This window comes from Ochotona curzoniae, unplaced genomic scaffold (assembly GCF_017591425.1).
Source record: "Ochotona curzoniae isolate NIBS_2020 unplaced genomic scaffold, NIBS_Ocur_1.0 contig_883, whole genome shotgun sequence".
NCBI classification, from domain to species: domain Eukaryota; kingdom Metazoa; phylum Chordata; class Mammalia; order Lagomorpha; family Ochotonidae; genus Ochotona; species Ochotona curzoniae.
Window position 1 is genome coordinate 50203182 of NW_024466599.1, and position 17054 is coordinate 50220235.

General features: G+C 54.1%; 1 protein-coding gene across 1 annotated transcript; it reads left to right on the forward strand.

Annotated features, from left to right (window-relative positions):
* Nucleotides 1-15321: 15321 nt before the first annotated feature.
* On the forward strand, nt 15322-16689 carry ADRA2B (adrenoceptor alpha 2B). The gene has a single exon (XM_040994062.1). The coding sequence runs from the start codon at nt 15322-15324 to the stop codon at nt 16687-16689; it is 1368 nt and encodes a 455-aa protein (XP_040849996.1).
* Nucleotides 16690-17054: the final 365 nt, after the last annotated feature.

The window sequence follows — 17054 nt, forward strand, 5'->3', positions numbered from 1 at the left end:
ATGGAGTTGTGGCTTCTGGCTGGTCCAGACCTGCCTGTTGCAGCCAGCTGGGGAGTGAACCAGTGGATACAAGATCTTTGCCTGTTTCCCTCCTTCTCTGTAACTCTATCAAATAAATAAAAAATAAACCCTAAAAATAATTTTATTCGGAAGGGTCGTTATTTATTAGCTTTATTTTCAGCCTCTGCTACTTTTCCAGGCACATCCACAGGGCTCTAGATCAAAAGTGGAGCAGCTGGGATTTGATCTGGCACTTGTATGGGATGCCTGTCTCACAGGTGACAATTTAAACAACTGTGCCATATCCCCTGTTTTTCCAACTTTATTGAGACATCATCAAGAAATACAATCGCCTGTGTTTAAGGAATTCTGTGTGATGTTTTGACATTTGTACCCACTGTGATGTGATTAGCAAAAGCCAACTAAGCAGCTGTCTGTCCAGGTGTTCTGACAAACATCACTGCCTCATTGGGCAGCAGGGCTGTCTGCCTTCACCGTGTGCCCTTGTGCTTCTCATCTCTGTCCTGTAACATGCCCAACTTCCAGTACAGCAGGCCGAGAGGTCCCCACTTCTGGCAGCTGGCAGTCTGGGCATTGGTAGTAAGTATGTTCCTCGTGTTGCCCAGCACCCACATGTTCCGGCACCAGAATGGCAATGCAGCTGGCATTAGCTTTTTCCAGAAGCCCAAGACACCAGACACAGCAAGTGAGCCACACGAGAGGCATTTATTTCAGCAAGGGAAGTAGCATGAATAGGGAGAAAGTGAGAGCAGAGCAGAGGCAGCCAGATAAAGAGCGGAGCAGGAGGAAAGGAGAGAGAGACAAAGAGCGGAGCAGAGCTGAGAGGCAGGGAGAGCAGGGAGCAGGAGCAAAGGGAGTGAACGCAGGGAAGAGGCACCTTTACAGCCTCGAGGTGGGTACGGGGAGTGCCAGGTCAGGGACCGCAGAAGCAGCTGTGAGTAGACACCAGGGAGAAATGCCTCAGGGCACTGGTGGGGCACACGACTTGAACCTGAAGGTCACTAAGCTTAATTAGGCAAGTGGGCCTTCAGGGGGTTGAGATCTAGAAGGTTTACTGTAGTGCTGGGTGACCAGGTGCTCAAGGGGACCGAAACCTGGGGATTTAAAGCAGCACTGGGTTAGCAGCATTCAAGTCCAGGATGGTGGGGTCAGTCTGGGGTCACTATCTGAGTCACAGCCTTACAGGTGGGGCACCCGGGTGACTGGGCAGTGAAGCTGAGGGGTATACAGAGGCGGAGGCAGAAGGGCCAGGAGCTTTAGTTTCCGAACCTGTGAAATGGGTGTGAATGGTGACAAATCATGCAAGACTATTGTGGGCATGTTTTTGTGAGGTTCTGAGTCCCCGAGGGTGCCACCTTGCCCACATGGAAGGCTTCTCCGGGATATATTCAATGTGAATTTCATGGAGCACCAGGGGTTGGCACTTCCCTCTGTACCCAGGGAAATAAAAACTTGAAAAAACATTATGGAACCCATGTTTGTCTCTGCAGTTAAGACAGTGTTTGGGACGCCCTGCAGCCCCCCTCACAGGGCATGGCTGGAATTCCGGCTCTTCAGCTTCTTGCTAATGCATATCCTGGGGGACACTGGGTGATGGTTCAAGAACTCAGGTCCCTTGTGGGAAAGTTGAATGGAGTTTGGGCTCCTGACTTTGGTTCGACTCAGCCCTGGCTGTTGTGGGCTTTGTTTTATTGCTGTTTGTTTATTTTAAGATTTGTTTATTTTTAAAGATCTATTTCAATTGAAAAGTCAGATTTACAGAGAGGAGGAGAGACAGAGAGGAAGATCTGACGCCTGCTGATTCATTCCCCAAGTCGCTGCAATGGCCAGAGCTGAGCCAATCCGAAGCCAGGAACCATGCGAGTCCCAAGGCTTTGGGCCATCCTCTACTGCTTTCGCAGGCCACAAGCAGGGAGCTGGATGGGAAGTGGAACAGCCAGGACACCCGCACCCATATGGGATCCCAGCGTATGTAAGGCAAGGACTTTAGCCATTAGGCTACCATGGCCAGGCCCGGAGCTTTTTTTTTTAAAGGAAACACTGTAAATTGCCCCTTTCCATGGATAGACCAGGGATGTCTCAGGGTCTGACAGCTTTTCCAGCATCTGAACACAGTGCTGGGGTGGGAAGAGGATCCCCCAGCTGAAGGATGAGATCCCACCGGTGCCTGGACCTCAGCAGGCGCCCGGGCACTTTCGGCATGGTCGTCTGCCCCCTGGCGGCAGAAGAGAACCTTAGCAGAGCCACGCTCACCTCCTCACCCCTGTTTAACCCATTTCAGTTGAAGCAAGGTCAGGAAGATTTGGGGCTGGGCATCACCACCAGGAGAGGGCGGGGCTGCAGGTGGAGGTGATGGGGGAGGGGTTGCAGGAGCTGCTATTTAGAGGGGAATGGGTGACAAGGAGCCTGCCAAGGGCAGCTTTGTCCTGCTGGAATGAGTCTTCCTTGGGGCTTGCTGGTGGGCAACAGAGCTCCACCCTGGCGAGCACGGGAGGCCCCCAGCTTTGGCTGTAAAATACACAAGGGAGCTGCCGATGCCAGGCTGTGGGCTTACGACCCTATCCCGTCCCGCTTCCCGGCTCCTGCAGGCAGTCCATGGTATGCTGTCCAGGGGAGGGGCTGCTGGCTGTGGCTGTGAGTCCAGCTTGTTCCGGACTGATCTTTAGCTCATCTGCTTAGCAGAATAAGCTGCCAAGTCCTGCGTCAGAGCACACAAAAGGATTGTGGCTTTATTCTTCCTGGTGGATGCAAGGCAAAGATTTAACCACTAGGATATCACACCGGGTCCTAGTCTATTTTTTTTCTTTAATTCAAAAGGCAGAAGGATTATATATATATAATATATTTTATATATGTATATAATAATATATTATATATAATATATAATATATATAATATATATAATTAAATATATTATATAATATATTTTATATATGTATATAATAATATATTATATATATAATATTAGAGAGAGAGAGAGAGAAAGAGTCTTCTATTCATTGATTCACTCTCTGAATGGCTGCAATATCCAGAGCTGAGCTAGGCCAAGCCACGAGCCTGGAACTCTGTCCAGGTCTCCTCTATGGGTCGCAGAGGCCTAAGTACTCAGAACAACTGCTTACCAAGGCACATTAGAGGGAGCTGGCTGAGTAGAGGAGCAGCCAGAACTTGAACTGATATTCTTGTGGGATGCTGGTGGCACAGGTGGAGGCTTAGGCTGCTGTGGCACAACCCCAGCCGCAGGATCGTGTCTGTTGCAGCACACAGCTGACCTGCTGTTCAGCCTGACACAGTTTAGCCTCCTGGTCTGTTCATTGTTCACTCTGTGCTGCCTTCCGATCTGTCCTGCTTTCCGTATCCTTGCACATCCACCCCTTTCTCACAGCTTTGGGGTTCCTGTGGCCAGGAGCTTGACGTCATCCCAGATACAGAGCCTGGGTGGCCTGAATTCCAGGGTGCTCCTGAGCTGCCCTGTGTCCCTGGAATCCCTCCTGCCTGCTGTCAGCCACCAGCAACATGTACCCCAAGGGCCCTGACAGGTCCAGCAAGAAGCGTTTGTGTGTGTGTGTGAGCGCATGAGTGTGTATGTGTGTAGGTATGTGTATATATATATATGTGTATGAGTGCATATGTACATGTATTGCATACATGTGTGTATGTATTATGTAAGTGTGTGTGTATGTGTGCTTCTGTCTCCCCTGTGAGAAGTGTTGATGTGTAGCAGAGGGGCAGGGTGCGGGGTACCTGGAGATGACGTTTTGCAGAGCAGTGACCTGCCAGGGTTGGCCTGGAGCCCAGCCTTCCTCAGACAAGCCTGTACTGGGAGCTGGGAGCACTGTTCCTTGTCCCTTCCTCCATCCAGTGTAAGCTCCCCAGGGCCCCCAGGGCTCCAGGGGCCAGGCTGGGAGGTTCAGCCAGGGTGGGTCTCCCCGAGAGGAGCCTGGTCATCCAGGAGGTGTTTGCTGAGTTTGGGCATTTCCTGTGTAGTAGATTTGTTTCCTATCGTGCTTAGAAAGACTTCATGTCCATCACCCCCATATCTGGGTGCGTGCTCCTGGCAGGGATGGGGTATGGTAGGATGCCTGCTGTTTGCTGCTGTGAGGAGCCAGGAGCTACCTAGGCTGTGATTTGGAATCTGTTTTGGGCTGCCTTCCTTGGTCCAACCCCCACTCTGTTCACGTGGGGAGTCGGCTCAGAGTGGGTTGTACCCACAGAGGGGGAGGTAGAGAAGAGGATGGTCGGGAATCAGAGCGCAGATGCTCCTGTGTGAAGCGGTCACTTCCTGGAACGCAGGGAGGGCGGGGGGCTGAGTCTGTGGGACAGCTCAGCCTTGGATGCTGCTTCTCTATTGCACAGCCTGTGGGTTCAGGCAACTCTTCCAATTTCTGAACCCCTTCTACCTTCTCTGTGAGTGAGGGCAGTGCTAATCTTACTTGTTAGCTTGCCACGGGGCGGGGGGCCTGGGATAAGGCCTGTGGAAGTTTAGCCTCCTGGTCTGTTCACTTAATGAGCTGCTTTGCAGTCCTCCTTAACGCCAGTTCTCACCCCATTCCTGCAGCCCAGCCTGGGAATGGAGTTCCCTCACGCTCATTTTGCAGAAGGTCAAAGATTCAAGACGTAAGAACAAGAAAGCCATGTGCCTTGGAAAGGAGGGTGTGGGGCCTGGCATGATGGTCTGCTGGCTAAATTCTTACCTTGCATACACTGGGATCCCACATAGGTGCCAGTTGGTATATCAGCTAATCTACTTCCCTTCCAGCTTCCTGTTTGTGGCCTGGGAAAGCAGTAGAGGATGGCCCCAAACCTTGGGACTTTGCACCCATGTGGACATCTGGAAGAAGCTCGTGGCTCCTGGTTTCAGATGGGCTCAGCTCAGACCATGGCGGCCACTTGGGGAGCAAACCAGCATATTAAATAAATAAATAAATAAATAAAATCTGAAAACACACATACACAGAGAGGTTAGCCTTTGGACTATTACAGTCCTGGGAACTGCCTTCGTTGTTCAAGCAGGCACTTCATTCTCTCCCTCCTTATCCTCGGGGTTCTTACCTGTTCTTTGCTGCACCTGTGAAACTTGCTTTCTTGCTCTGTGACACCAGTTCCTGCACATGAGCTTGATTTTTACCCACATGCAAGCCGGTTTCCACTTCACTACCATGAGTCCCCCAAAGCATGCTTTCGGGGTGGGGAGCAGGCATACTGCCTTCTGGGTCTTGGGTACTGCCCATTTTGTTTCCCTTGCCAACATCACAAGGCAGAGGCACCAGTGCCAGCCGTTGTTTGCAGGAAACTTCCCCAACCAAACCCCTGGTCACACACACATCAACCTTCTTTTTTTTTTTTTTTAAGATTTATTTATTTTTATTGGGAAGCCAGATTTATAGAGAGAAGGAGAGACAGATCTTCCACCTTCTGGTTCACTCCCCCAATGGCTGCAATGGCCAGAACTGAGCTGATCCGAAGCCAGGACCCAGGAACCAGGAGCCTCCTCTGGATTTCCAATGTGGGTGCAGGATCCCAAGGCCTCCTTTGGCTGTCCTCGACTGCTTTCTCGGGCCATAAGCAGGGAGCTGGAAGGGAAATGGAGTAGCCAAGACATGAACCGGCGCCCATATGGGATCCTGGCACTTGCAAGGTGAGGATTTACCCATTGAGCCATTGCTCTGTATATTTGACTTTTTTTTCCCCACTTGCTTGTCCCATTCATCCCCTGGCAGTGCTAAAAATAGCCCATGTCATTGCTCTAGGAAAACTTCAGTGCACAGGCCGTTGAGGCCCAGCCATCATGGAGTGATCTGGGCTGGTGCTCTCTAGAGTAAAATAAAGGCTACTTCCTGTCCATAAGTGGCTAAGAGTCTGGGTGTCAATTTCCATAGCAGTAGCACCTTACAGAGAGATGTAGATGGGGCTGACTACGCTGGGGGGTGTGTGTATAGGGGGCGATGATCTCCTATTCTGAAAATGGAGACTGTGATCCTGAAGTATTGGTGGAAATGTACTCCATGATAGTGTGAGAAAAACCCAAAAAACTTGAAAAGATGGAGTTAGAAGCAACATCCTGATCATGGCGAAGAGTCGAACGTGGAAACAGACACAAATCCAAACCTCAGACTCCCTCCCTTTTCCCAAATTGGAAATTAAAATAGAAAATTATAAACCTTCCTTTCAGATTTAATGAAATGGCAGGAATTCTTTAAAAAAAAAAAAAAGAAAGAAAAAGAAAGTAATGATTAAAATCAGTGATTCCCAGCAAAAAAAAAAAAACAAAAAAAAAAAAAAAAAACAGGGCTCTGAGAAAATGTGTAGACTTAGATATTCTTATCCATAAAAATGGAGAACAAATGAATTAAACCTGTCAATCCGAGTTTAAAAGACATACATGAAAGCCACAGGGAATTAATAAATGCAATAGTAGAAATTAATGAGTTAGAAAACAGCACTAATTAACTCAAGAGCTGTTTTCCTGACAATAAAGCAGGTTAAAACACCAGCTGTCCTAATTGGGGAGGGGGTAGAATTGTTTGTCTTTAGAAAGAGAAAAGCAAGAATAGATTTGCATTTAGTTAATGTGTGCAGAACAAACTCCACCAGGATAACAAAGTAATAACAGTAATTAGCTGCCGTGGGGGTGGGGGGTGGGAGCTCCAGGGAAGGGGGACCCAGTGAGGACTTCTATTATTGTGACTTCTCTAATCTTTGGCTTCTCCATCGGGGCAATATGTTGCCTATTTAATTTTAGGTTTAGTAACAAAGGTGTTTTTCATGTATTATTTATTTTTTCAAGGGTTTATTTGTTATTTATTCGAAAAGCATACTTACAGAGAGAACAGGAGAGACCAAGAAACTTTCATCTGTTGCATCACTCCCCTAATGCTGGCAAGGCCAGGGTGGGGACCAAGCCAAAATGAGAGCCAGGGAGCTTCTTGTAGGTCTCCCACATAGGGGCAGGGCCCGAGCACTTGGGCCATCTTCCTTTGCTTTTCCAGATGCATTAGCAGGGAGCTAAGTTGGAACTGAAGCAGCTGGGACTTGAACCAACATTAGGTCGTGGGTGCAGGCATTGCAAGGCTGGTGTGGGGTGGATGCGTAGGTAAGGAGTTTTAAGGAAAGAAAGGAGTGTTCTGGGCCAGGTGTTCCAGGTGGGTTGTGGGGGTAAGAAGGTCAGGACATGGCTTTATTTAACGGCACAGAGGCTGCTGGTGACCCTGGAGACAGAGACTGCTGGAGACAGCCTGCAAATGGTTGGAGAATGTGGGGCGAAGCGGGGTTAAGGGAGAAGCTGCCCTTTCTGGAGTGCCTCCTGCAGGACAGGTAGGAAGTAACAGGAGGGAACCTGGCCGGTCCCAGACCTGTGGGGCTGGATAAGGGGAAGGACTGAGGATCTGACCAAGCCCACGGTCTACTGTGTTCCAAAGCCTGGGGGTCTGCTGCCTAAGGCAGAAACAGCAAGGTGGGATTGCTGCTGGAGACCGGCACAGCCACAGGTAACTGAGAGGCAGGTCTTTAAGGCAGGAATGGGGAGCACGCACTTCATTGTGCGGGGACTGGGAGGTGTTCAAGATACAGAGTAGTTTGTGATTTTGTGGAAACTCAGGTTATGTCTCACAAAGATGGGGAGACACAAAGAACTATTAGGAGGGGCCCAGCACGATGGCTCAATGGGTAAATCCTTGCAAACACTGGCATCCCATATGGGTACCAGTTGATATCCTGGCTGCTCTCTTTCCCATCCAGCTCCCTGCTTATGGTCTGGGAAAGCACTGGAGAGTGGTCCAAGTACTTGGACCAGGAGGGAGAGTGCATGTCTGTGGCACCTTGAGAAGGTTCTCACACTGAAGTGGGGTCAAGGTGGGGATAAAGTGGTAAGATGTGAGGCTGCAGAGGGGGGAGGCATGAGATCAGCACAGGAGACATCAACTCAACTCTTATAAAGGAAAAGTATGAAACAATAGTTGCTTACGATGAAAAACTTACGTAGAAAATGGAAATAGTTTTTTTTTCAAGGTATATTTGATTTTTACTTGAAAGGCAGAGGCACAGAGAGAAGGAGCAGAGAGAGAGAGAGAGAGAGAGAGAGAGAGAGATCTTGCACTCACTGGTTCACTCCCTAAGTCATCCTCCAATGCTTTCCCAGCTGCATTTTCAGGGAACTGGATCAGAGGCAGAGTAGCTGGAACTTGAACTGGTGCCCATATAGGATGCCAGCATTGCAGGCTGTGTCATCACACCAGCTCCTATATACCACTTTTTAGATGAATGAGATGGCAGGAGCTTTGTGGGCAACTGTTCTAGAGGTCTATTAGAAGTGGCTGGGAGGGGCTGAACAAGGCAAGGGCCAATCAAGGCAAAAGACGTGCCATCAAGTGTGGGTGCTGAGGGATGAGCCCTGGGGAGGGCATCCTCACCCCTAGGAACAGGGTTACTTAACTGTTGGTCCCTTAAGGGCCACTCTTTCTGCTTTCCATTCCCACTCTGGCCTCTCCCTCTGCCCCTTGCTCATTCTTTTCCCTCGGTGCTCTTAAGCATGATGTTGCCCCTGAAGCCTGCCTCAGCTTGCTCCTGCCCTTTCCCCCATCCCTAGAGGCTACTGGGAAGGAGAGATCATATTCTCCACTACAGGTTCTAGGCCCTCTGGCTGCTGAGGACCCTCCTGCAGCTGGCCCCTGGAAACTCAGCTCTCCAGCAAGGACTGGCAGGTGCTGCCTTGGCTGGCTCTGTCTTGTGCCTGGGAACCCAGCAACAGCCTCCTGCCGTTGTTCTCTGGGGGCTGGGATGTTGCTCTGTAGCTGCAGCCCCTGTGGCTAAGAGCCCACTGGCTTCCCTTGTGGGAAGGCTATGGGCTGAGGGGTGCTGCCAACAGGGAGACCAGGAAGGTGGCCTAGGGTGAGGGTGCCAGGCTAGGATGGCACCAGCAGAAGCACATCAGCAACCCAGGTGGGCTGTCTCTAGGACCCTCGCCCTAATGGAGCTCACTTCACTGTTCCTCCTTCAGCTAAGCCCCCCTCCTCCTCTTCTGCAGTGGCCCCAGCCCAGCTTCCCCAAGGGCTTTGTTTCAGAGAGTGAGTGGGCTGGGCCAGAAGCTTTCACAACCACCTTACCCCGACTCCAGTCCCCAGTGGTCCTATTCTTGTGGTCTTATTAGGTCAAGGAGCTCTACTGGAGTGGGATGGCAGTCAGGGACAAGATGTTTGGGGAGAAGGCAGAAATACAGTTGGGTGCTAGGTGTGCTGCTCACCCCATGTATTAATTAGAGCCTGGGGATGCACATGGATCTACTCCAGGTGGCAGAAATAGGGAGATATCGTGCAGGATGAGGTGTAAGTTCTGGGGAGCCTGAGGGTGGGGTGGTTCATGGTCTAGGGCTACATCAGGGCATGCTTGAGGTCCCATCCTAGGTCTAGCTTGGATCTCAGTCCTAACTCAGTAACTTTCTGAGCTTGATGTTCTCAGGGCAATGACTGGGTTGACAAGCACTTTACTCTCACCCCAGACTCAGGAACTGAATATGCATTCAGGGAGGGTGAGCAGGGGTTGTGGCCTTGCCCCATGGAGGGTGACAGCCCCGGGAGGTTTCCAGGCAGAACTGCCATGGCTACTCTTAGGACAGCGGCAGTGCAGGGAGCAAAGGCACCTGTTAGAGATGCAGGCATGAGTGTCACGGGACTGCCCGGCCTCTGGACTCAGTCTTTGGTGACTGCAATGGGCCAGAGGCAGGGAGTACTTGGTACCCTGTGAGAACTGCCCACACAAGCCCCCTTTAGCATAGAGTAACTTCTGCTCTCATAATCTGGGTTGTCCAGAAATGAGGCTGGCTGGCCTTGGTGGCTTAAGGGGGCAGGAGCAGTTCCTCCTTGTCTTTTAGACAATGCAGTCCTTGTTCCACCCTCTTCAGGGTGCCACCAATCTCTGCAAGGCAGCTCCCCAGCTCAGCCATGTGTCCAAGTGTCTGCACTGTCTCCACTCTGCAGCAACTCATATTCCAGTGCTGATTCAGGGGCCTGAGCCCAGCCTGGATGGTGGGATAGGAAGGGGGACCAGCATCTGCGGCCTGCTCAGCTCTCCAGTCTGTAGCCACATAGCGTGTGGCCTATCTGCTTATTCCCTCACCCATCTGCCCATGCCCTGACACAAAGGCTGGTACAGGCACTGGGAATGTAAACAAAGCCATGTTTCTATTCCTAAGATGCTTACTCCTAGTTGGAGAGAGCAATGGTTGGCTGTAGTACAGATCCCAAGGCAGGAAAAGTAGGGAGAGTCCAGCCAGGGTGACAGGCGAGGTGAGGCAGGCAGGGCCAGGTCAGGAGATGGCTAGGGTTTTCTTTACCTATATATATATATTTTAAAGAATGTTTCATTTATTTGAAAATCATGAGTTATAGAGTGAGACAGAGGGAAAGTGAGGAAGACAGAGAGACGTAACTTCCATCCACTGCTTCATTCCCCAAATGGTTGCAATAGGTGGGTAGGACCAGGACAAAGCCAGGAGCTTCTTCTGGGTCTCCTAGGCAAATGCAGGGGCCCAAGCACTGAAGCCATCTGCTGCTTTTTCCAGGTGCATTAGCAGGGAGCTAGATTGGGAGTAGAGCAGTTTGGACTTGAACTGGCACTCATATGTGATGCTGGCACTGCAGAGAACTGCTTAACCCACTGCACCACAATGCCAGGGATTTATTTATGGCACAGTGTAAAGAGCAAAGCTGCCACCTGCAATGCCAACATCTAATGTGGGTGTCGGTTCGAGTCATGGCTGCTCCACATCCCATCCAGATCCCTACTAATACGCTTGGGCCACTGCCATCTATGTGGGAGACCAAGAGTACAGTTCCAGGATCTTGGGTTTTGTCTGGCCCATGCTGGCCATTGCAGCCATCTGGAGAGTGAACCAGCAGGTGGAAGCTCCCTCTCTCCATAATTCTTTCAGATAAATAAATCTTTTTTTTTTAACTTTTGAAAGAAGATTTATTTTAGTACCAAGAATATCAAATAAATAAATCTTAAGGGACCCAGCACTTAGGTCATCTTCTGTTGCTTTCCCAGGCACACTAGCAGGGAGCTGGATTGCAACTGGAGCAGCTGGGACTTGGCTCAGTGCTCCTTAGAGATGTTGGCATTACAGGCGGTGGCTTTAGTGGCTGTACATGGTCACATGTACATGGGGGGCCCAGACCTAAGGATCAGAGAGGCTCTTTGGATGCTCCATGACCAATGGATTAGAAGCAGAATAGTCGGGAAGTCCCTGCGCTTTAGAAACTGGGGTGATGGAGACAGTGGAGCTGGACAGATGTGGGTGCTCTCAGACTCTGTAGGGGAGAGGGGCAGGATGAGGCAGACACATTAGGGACTATGTGTGGCTGGTGACAGAAGTGCCATGAGAATTAGGGGTATTAAGGTTAAGGTGACCATGAGCACTCATATGGCTGGGTCTGGGAGTGAGGGGCAGGTGCAGGCAGAGAAACAGAGAATACAGACCTAAAACAGGTACTGAGTGGCATAGAGTTGCTCGTGATCACAGGAATAGCTAGCAGGCTGTTGTGGCCATGGCCATGCTGCCAAAGGCCAAGGACAGTGTACCTAGCGGCAGATCACTCAGCAGGTGGCTGGAGGGGCAGCAGAATGGGGACAGTCACAGGGGACACAGGGCTTTTTAAGGAGTGGCTGGCCCTGGAGTGTGGGAGACAGGCATTGTGCAAGAAGGAGTGGGCTGAGGGATGGGTGAGGAGAGAGACAGCAGGGTGAGAGGGTGGAGTGGAGAGTTGCAAAGTCACAGCATCAGGGAGGGGTGTTGTGTGGTTGAGGGGAGGTTGCAGACTGTGAGAGTGGGAAAGGGAGCTTACTAGGACAGTGCGGAGACACGCGGTCACAGTTGTACAGCAGGGTCAGTCGATACAGTGGGCTTTGCTCCGGAAGAAGCAGCTCCTCCATCAAAGGCGTGGTTAGGGTTTGCCTTGGGGCTGCCTGGGGTTTTGCACTGCAAGCCACGCAGTGAAAGGAGGAGATGATGGGTTTATGTTGCAGCAGGCACCAGGGCTGGAGGGGTCTGAGAGTCAGAGGCCCCGGGACCTCTTGGAAAGCTGGGAGTGCAGCAAGGTGGAGGAAGGATTTCCCATGAGTCCTTGGGGAGGTAGGGACTACCACTTACCTCTCAGGCTTGGCAAGGAAGTGAGTGACTCCAGGGCTTTCAGCTAGCAAGCCACATTGTTCAAAAGCTGTGGGCTTAAAAGCTGGCCACCACCCACATCCAGGTCACTGCTTTCCTTCCTAAGGACATTCTTGTGGAGCACCTGCACACAGTGACACCTGCTACCACTGCCCTTCGCCATCCGATGACCCTGGACCAAGAACCAGGGCAAGAAAGGATGTCCTCTACAACAGAGGAGGGTGACTTTGGAAACTCACTGGTCCCTACTATAGTGCAATGTGCTGAGTGTGAAAGTGGACAGCAGCGAATCTGCCAGGCTGGGGACAGGTGGGCACACCTGGAAGGCCCACAACAGAGAGGGAAAAGGTCACCGTCCTCTGGGGCGGACCAGAGGTTGCAGGCTCGGGGCACATGCTGAGCCACCCCCAGGCACAGGCACACCTCCCACCTGCCCTAAAGACTCTGTGCCTGGTGTGCTCAACAGGGTTGGTGCCAGCAGGCTGTGGTCCACGGCAGGTCTGAAGCTGTCCCTCCTCCTCCCCACCCCCTGCCTTGCGAATGTCCCCAGGGAGCATCCCGTGGTAGGCTCTCTCAGGGCAAGGAGGATGCATAGGCCCAGAAACATGGCCTCTCAGGAAAACGGGTCAGAAGTCAGAGGCTGCACATACTGGCTGGGGAGGGTGTGGTTGCTGTCCCTTCCAACGCCCACTTGGGCCACCATGGTGTCCCCTCTGCAGGCCCTGGGGCAGGAAGTGAAGACTGCTTCCCGGGCTCCAATGGCCACTCTGACCTGGGAGCTGGGCCCAGCCCACAAATAATAAGCACCCAACCTGTGACTCCTGTCTCTGGAGGGCTCTGTTCTCTCCCTGGCTGCGGCACCTGCAACTCACTGGGGACCTGGGTCCTCTGGCAGGACCAAGGAGAACAGCCTGGCACCAAGGAGGACCTCCCCCTCTGTACCCCTGAGGCTAGGGATGGCTGGGGACCTGGAGAACAGCCTGTCTGACTCTGGGGGCGGGGTGGGGTGGTGGTGGCAGAGGGGAGACATCAGGGACATGGAGCAGTCACAAGCTCTGCTCCCTCCTGTGCAAACAGGAGTCATGGTCCAGAGGTGCCCCCCTTCCCACCCTGCCTGCCCACACACCAACTGTGGGCTGAGCTGGGCTGACCCTAATTCACAGACAGCTGCCTGGCACAGCTAAGAGGTTGGAGACACAAGATCTGGCTCTAGGCCAGGTTAAAGCATTAGGCGTTCTGGAGGCTGCTCAGCCTGGCAGTGGTGGTGGGGCAGAGAGAGGGGAAATATAAATGACACCCCCATCCACTGGCTCATTTTCCCAAATGCTTCCAACAGCAGGGCTGGACTAGGTCAGAGCCAGGAGCCGGAAAACTCAATCCGCATCTCCCATGGGGTGGCAGGAAGCCACGTACTTGACCCATAGGATGCATTAACAGGATGGGGGCTGGGGAGTGCAAGTGGGACTTGATCCTAGGCATTCCGGGGCCTGACGCAGGGGTCCCAAGCTGCTTCCTCGCAACTGTGCGCCGAATGCCCGCCCAGAAGCTCTGTGGAAGGGGAAGGGGGCAAGTTCCCAGAAATGTCTTCGTATCCCAACTTGCCACCACCTAAGAGAGTATATAGTGGGGATGGAAGAGATACCTGGCCCAGGGGTCTCGGCGGACGCAAAGGGAAGCCCCTCCCCTCTGTAGCTGTACCCCAAGACCTGTTACTTCTCTAAGCTGTAGGAACAAGTCCCCAAGAACCCCATCCCTCACTAGGTCTGCGTGCTCTGTACAGGGGGGTGATGCTGGGACCGCGTTTTTTATCCCTAGGTCAAGAGACTGGAGCCCTCTCACCTGCATCCGGTCGGTCGGTAGCCTGGGTCTCGGTCGCTGCTTTGGACTGAGGCCAGATCAGGTTCCCGTTTACCTCCTTTGCCTTTCTTGGTTGAAACTGAGGCAGCTGCAGGGGTGTGGGGAATAGGAAAGCCGAGGTCTCCAAAGGCAGACTGGGAGCGCTGGCTCCCCAGCGACTTCAGCCGGCAAGAAGGCAGCAGGTGGCGCTCACACCCCGGCCACGCGCCGCCCCACGCGCCCTGCAAGCCCGACGGTGGAGGAAGGATGGGGCGGGCGCCCAGAGCCCCTGCACCTGGTTTCTTCACCGTGCTGGACCTGAGCCCCGACCCCTGCGCCCGGTTCCTTCACCGTCGTGGGGCCGGCCAGGACTGTGCCTTACTCTGCTACAACTCCTCACCTTCTCCTCCCGGCAGCTGGGCGGCGGCGGGGGTCAGGTTGATGGCCCTCGCTCAGTGTCCTGGACCTGGATTCGGATGCCGCAGCCCCGCGCCGTGCGGTCCCGCCTCGGTGCCCTCTGCTTGCTTCAGCCCCGCACGCGCCGATCGATCCTTGCACTCGAGTACACGTCCTCGCTGAGCCCCAGGGACCCCCCCCCGCCCCAAGACGGGACTCCTCTGAACGTCCCCTGTTCTCCTCCGCACCCCCACCCCCAACACGCACAGCAGACCCCTGGCCTTTCTCAGAGCTGCAGCCGGAAGGAAAGGGGGTTAAGGGCGCCAGGGCGTTGGCCCCAGCGCCGGTCGGCCGTGCACCCTACACCCACCCTCGGTCGGTCGGACCGCGCGCCCCGCCTCCCTTCCCTCCTCCCGCCCCCGACCCTGGTCTCCTCCCTCCTCCAGCCGCGCTCGCTCCGCTCCCCACTCGCCTGCCGCCGGGGGTTGCCTGCAGGCGCGGCTGCGGGCGACAGCCAGCGTGGGAGCCAGCGCACCCGGGCCTCACGCCTCCTCCGCGGACCCCGCGGGTCTGCACCCCCTTCCCCCACCCCGAGCTCCGTGCGGTCCACCGAGTGTCCGCCGGCTACCGCGTGGCTGGACGCCACTTTGACTCCTTACTCGGGTCCCTGGAGGAAAGGGGCTGGCAGCGGGCAATTTAGAAAACTTCCTCCGGGGGCAGACGTCAGGGGCGCCTGTGGAAGAGGGTGATGTAGCTGGGCGGGGGCTGGCTCCGGGTGTCCCCCGCACTGCCACCTCCCAGGCCCGGTTCGATCAGATCATGCATCTCCGGCACCGCCGGGGCACCGACCGTCTGGTCTAAGTCCCGGGGATCTGCGAGCCCTCTGGTCGCGTCCACTTCTGTGCGCCATGGACCACCAGGAGCCCTACTCGGTGCAGGCCACGGCAGCCATCGCGGCGGTCATCTCTTTCCTCATCCTCTTCACCATCTTCGGCAACGCTCTGGTTATCCTGGCCGTGTTGACCAGCCGCTCTCTGCGTGCCCCGCAAAACCTGTTCCTGGTGTCGCTGGCCGCTGCCGACATCTTGGTGGCCACACTCATCATCCCCTTCTCACTGGCCAACGAGCTACTGGGCTACTGGTACTTTCGGCGAACATGGTGCGAGGTATACCTGGCGCTCGACGTGCTCTTCTGCACGTCCTCCATCGTGCACCTGTGTGCCATCAGCCTGGACCGCTACTGGGCCGTGAGCCGGGCACTGGAGTACAACTGCAAGCGCACGCCGCGCCGGATCAAGTGCATCATACTCACGGTGTGGCTCATCGCGGCTGCCATCTCGCTGCCGCCTCTCATCTACAAGGGAGACCAGGGCCCCCAGCCCCACGGGCGCCCCCAGTGCAAGCTCAACCAGGAGGCCTGGTACATCTTGTCCTCCAGCATTGGTTCTTTCTTTGCTCCCTGCCTCATCATGATTCTCGTTTACCTGCGCATCTACGTGATCGCCAAACGCAGCCACCGCAGAGGTCCTCGAGCCAAGGGGAGCCCCGGGGAGGGTGAGTCCAAGAAGGTCTGCTCTGTCCCTGGCAGTGGGCCCTCCACCCCAGCCAAACTGCCAGCTCCGGCCACTCCTGTGGCTTCTGCCAGTGAGACCAAAGGATGCTCCACGTTGTCTGAAAAAGAGGAGGAGAGGGAGAAGGAGGGGGAGACCCTTGAAAACCCTGGGACTCAGGCCTTGCCACCCAGCTGGGCTACCCTTCCCAACTCAGGCCGAGGCCAGAAGGAGGGAGTTTCTGGGGTGTCTCTGGAGGAAGAAGCCGAGGAAGAGGAAGAGGAGGAAGAGGAAGAGGAATATGAGCCAGGGACAGAGCCAGTGCCTGCTGCCTCAGCTTGTAGCCCACCCCTGCAACAGCCACAGGGCTCGCGGGTGCTGGCCACCCTGCGGGGCCAGGTGCTCGTGGGCAGGGCTGTCAGTGCCATGGGCGGGCAGTGGTGGCGGCGGCGGACACAGCTGACCAGGGAGAAGCGGTTCACCTTCGTTCTGGCAGTGGTCATCGGGGTCTTTGTGCTCTGCTGGTTCCCTTTCTTCTTCAGCTATAGCCTGGGCGCCATCTGCCCACAGCACTGCCGGGTGCCCCATGGCCTCTTCCAGTTCTTCTTCTGGATCGGCTATTGCAACAGCTCCCTGAACCCTGTCATCTACACTGTCTTCAACCAGGACTTCCGGCGCGCTTTTCGCAGGATCCTTTGCCGCCAGTGGACCCAGACAGCCTGGTGAGCCCCGCCTGCAGACTGCCCTGGGATGGGCTCCGAGCGCCACCCTGCTGCTTCTTGGTCTGCTTGGGTTGTGCCTGCCTCCCATGGAACTTTCTAGGTCCTGCTGGAAAGGTGTTGCAGGTCTCATCTCAAGCTTGGAGAGGCACAGTGCCCTTTACAGGGGTTCCTTTAAAGCTGCCCTCCCCCCATGCCTTGTTGTCTTGGTGTGGAGGGACCTGCTTTCCTCCCTTTGTACAGGTGAGGGAAGGGCTTGGATCTTCCGGAAGGCAGCTGAGGCCAGAGCGCCTGCATCCAGAGTCCCCCAAGACCGGTGGTATGACCTCCCTTTTGTGAGGACCTGACAGTTCTTGGCCGATTTTTTGCTTG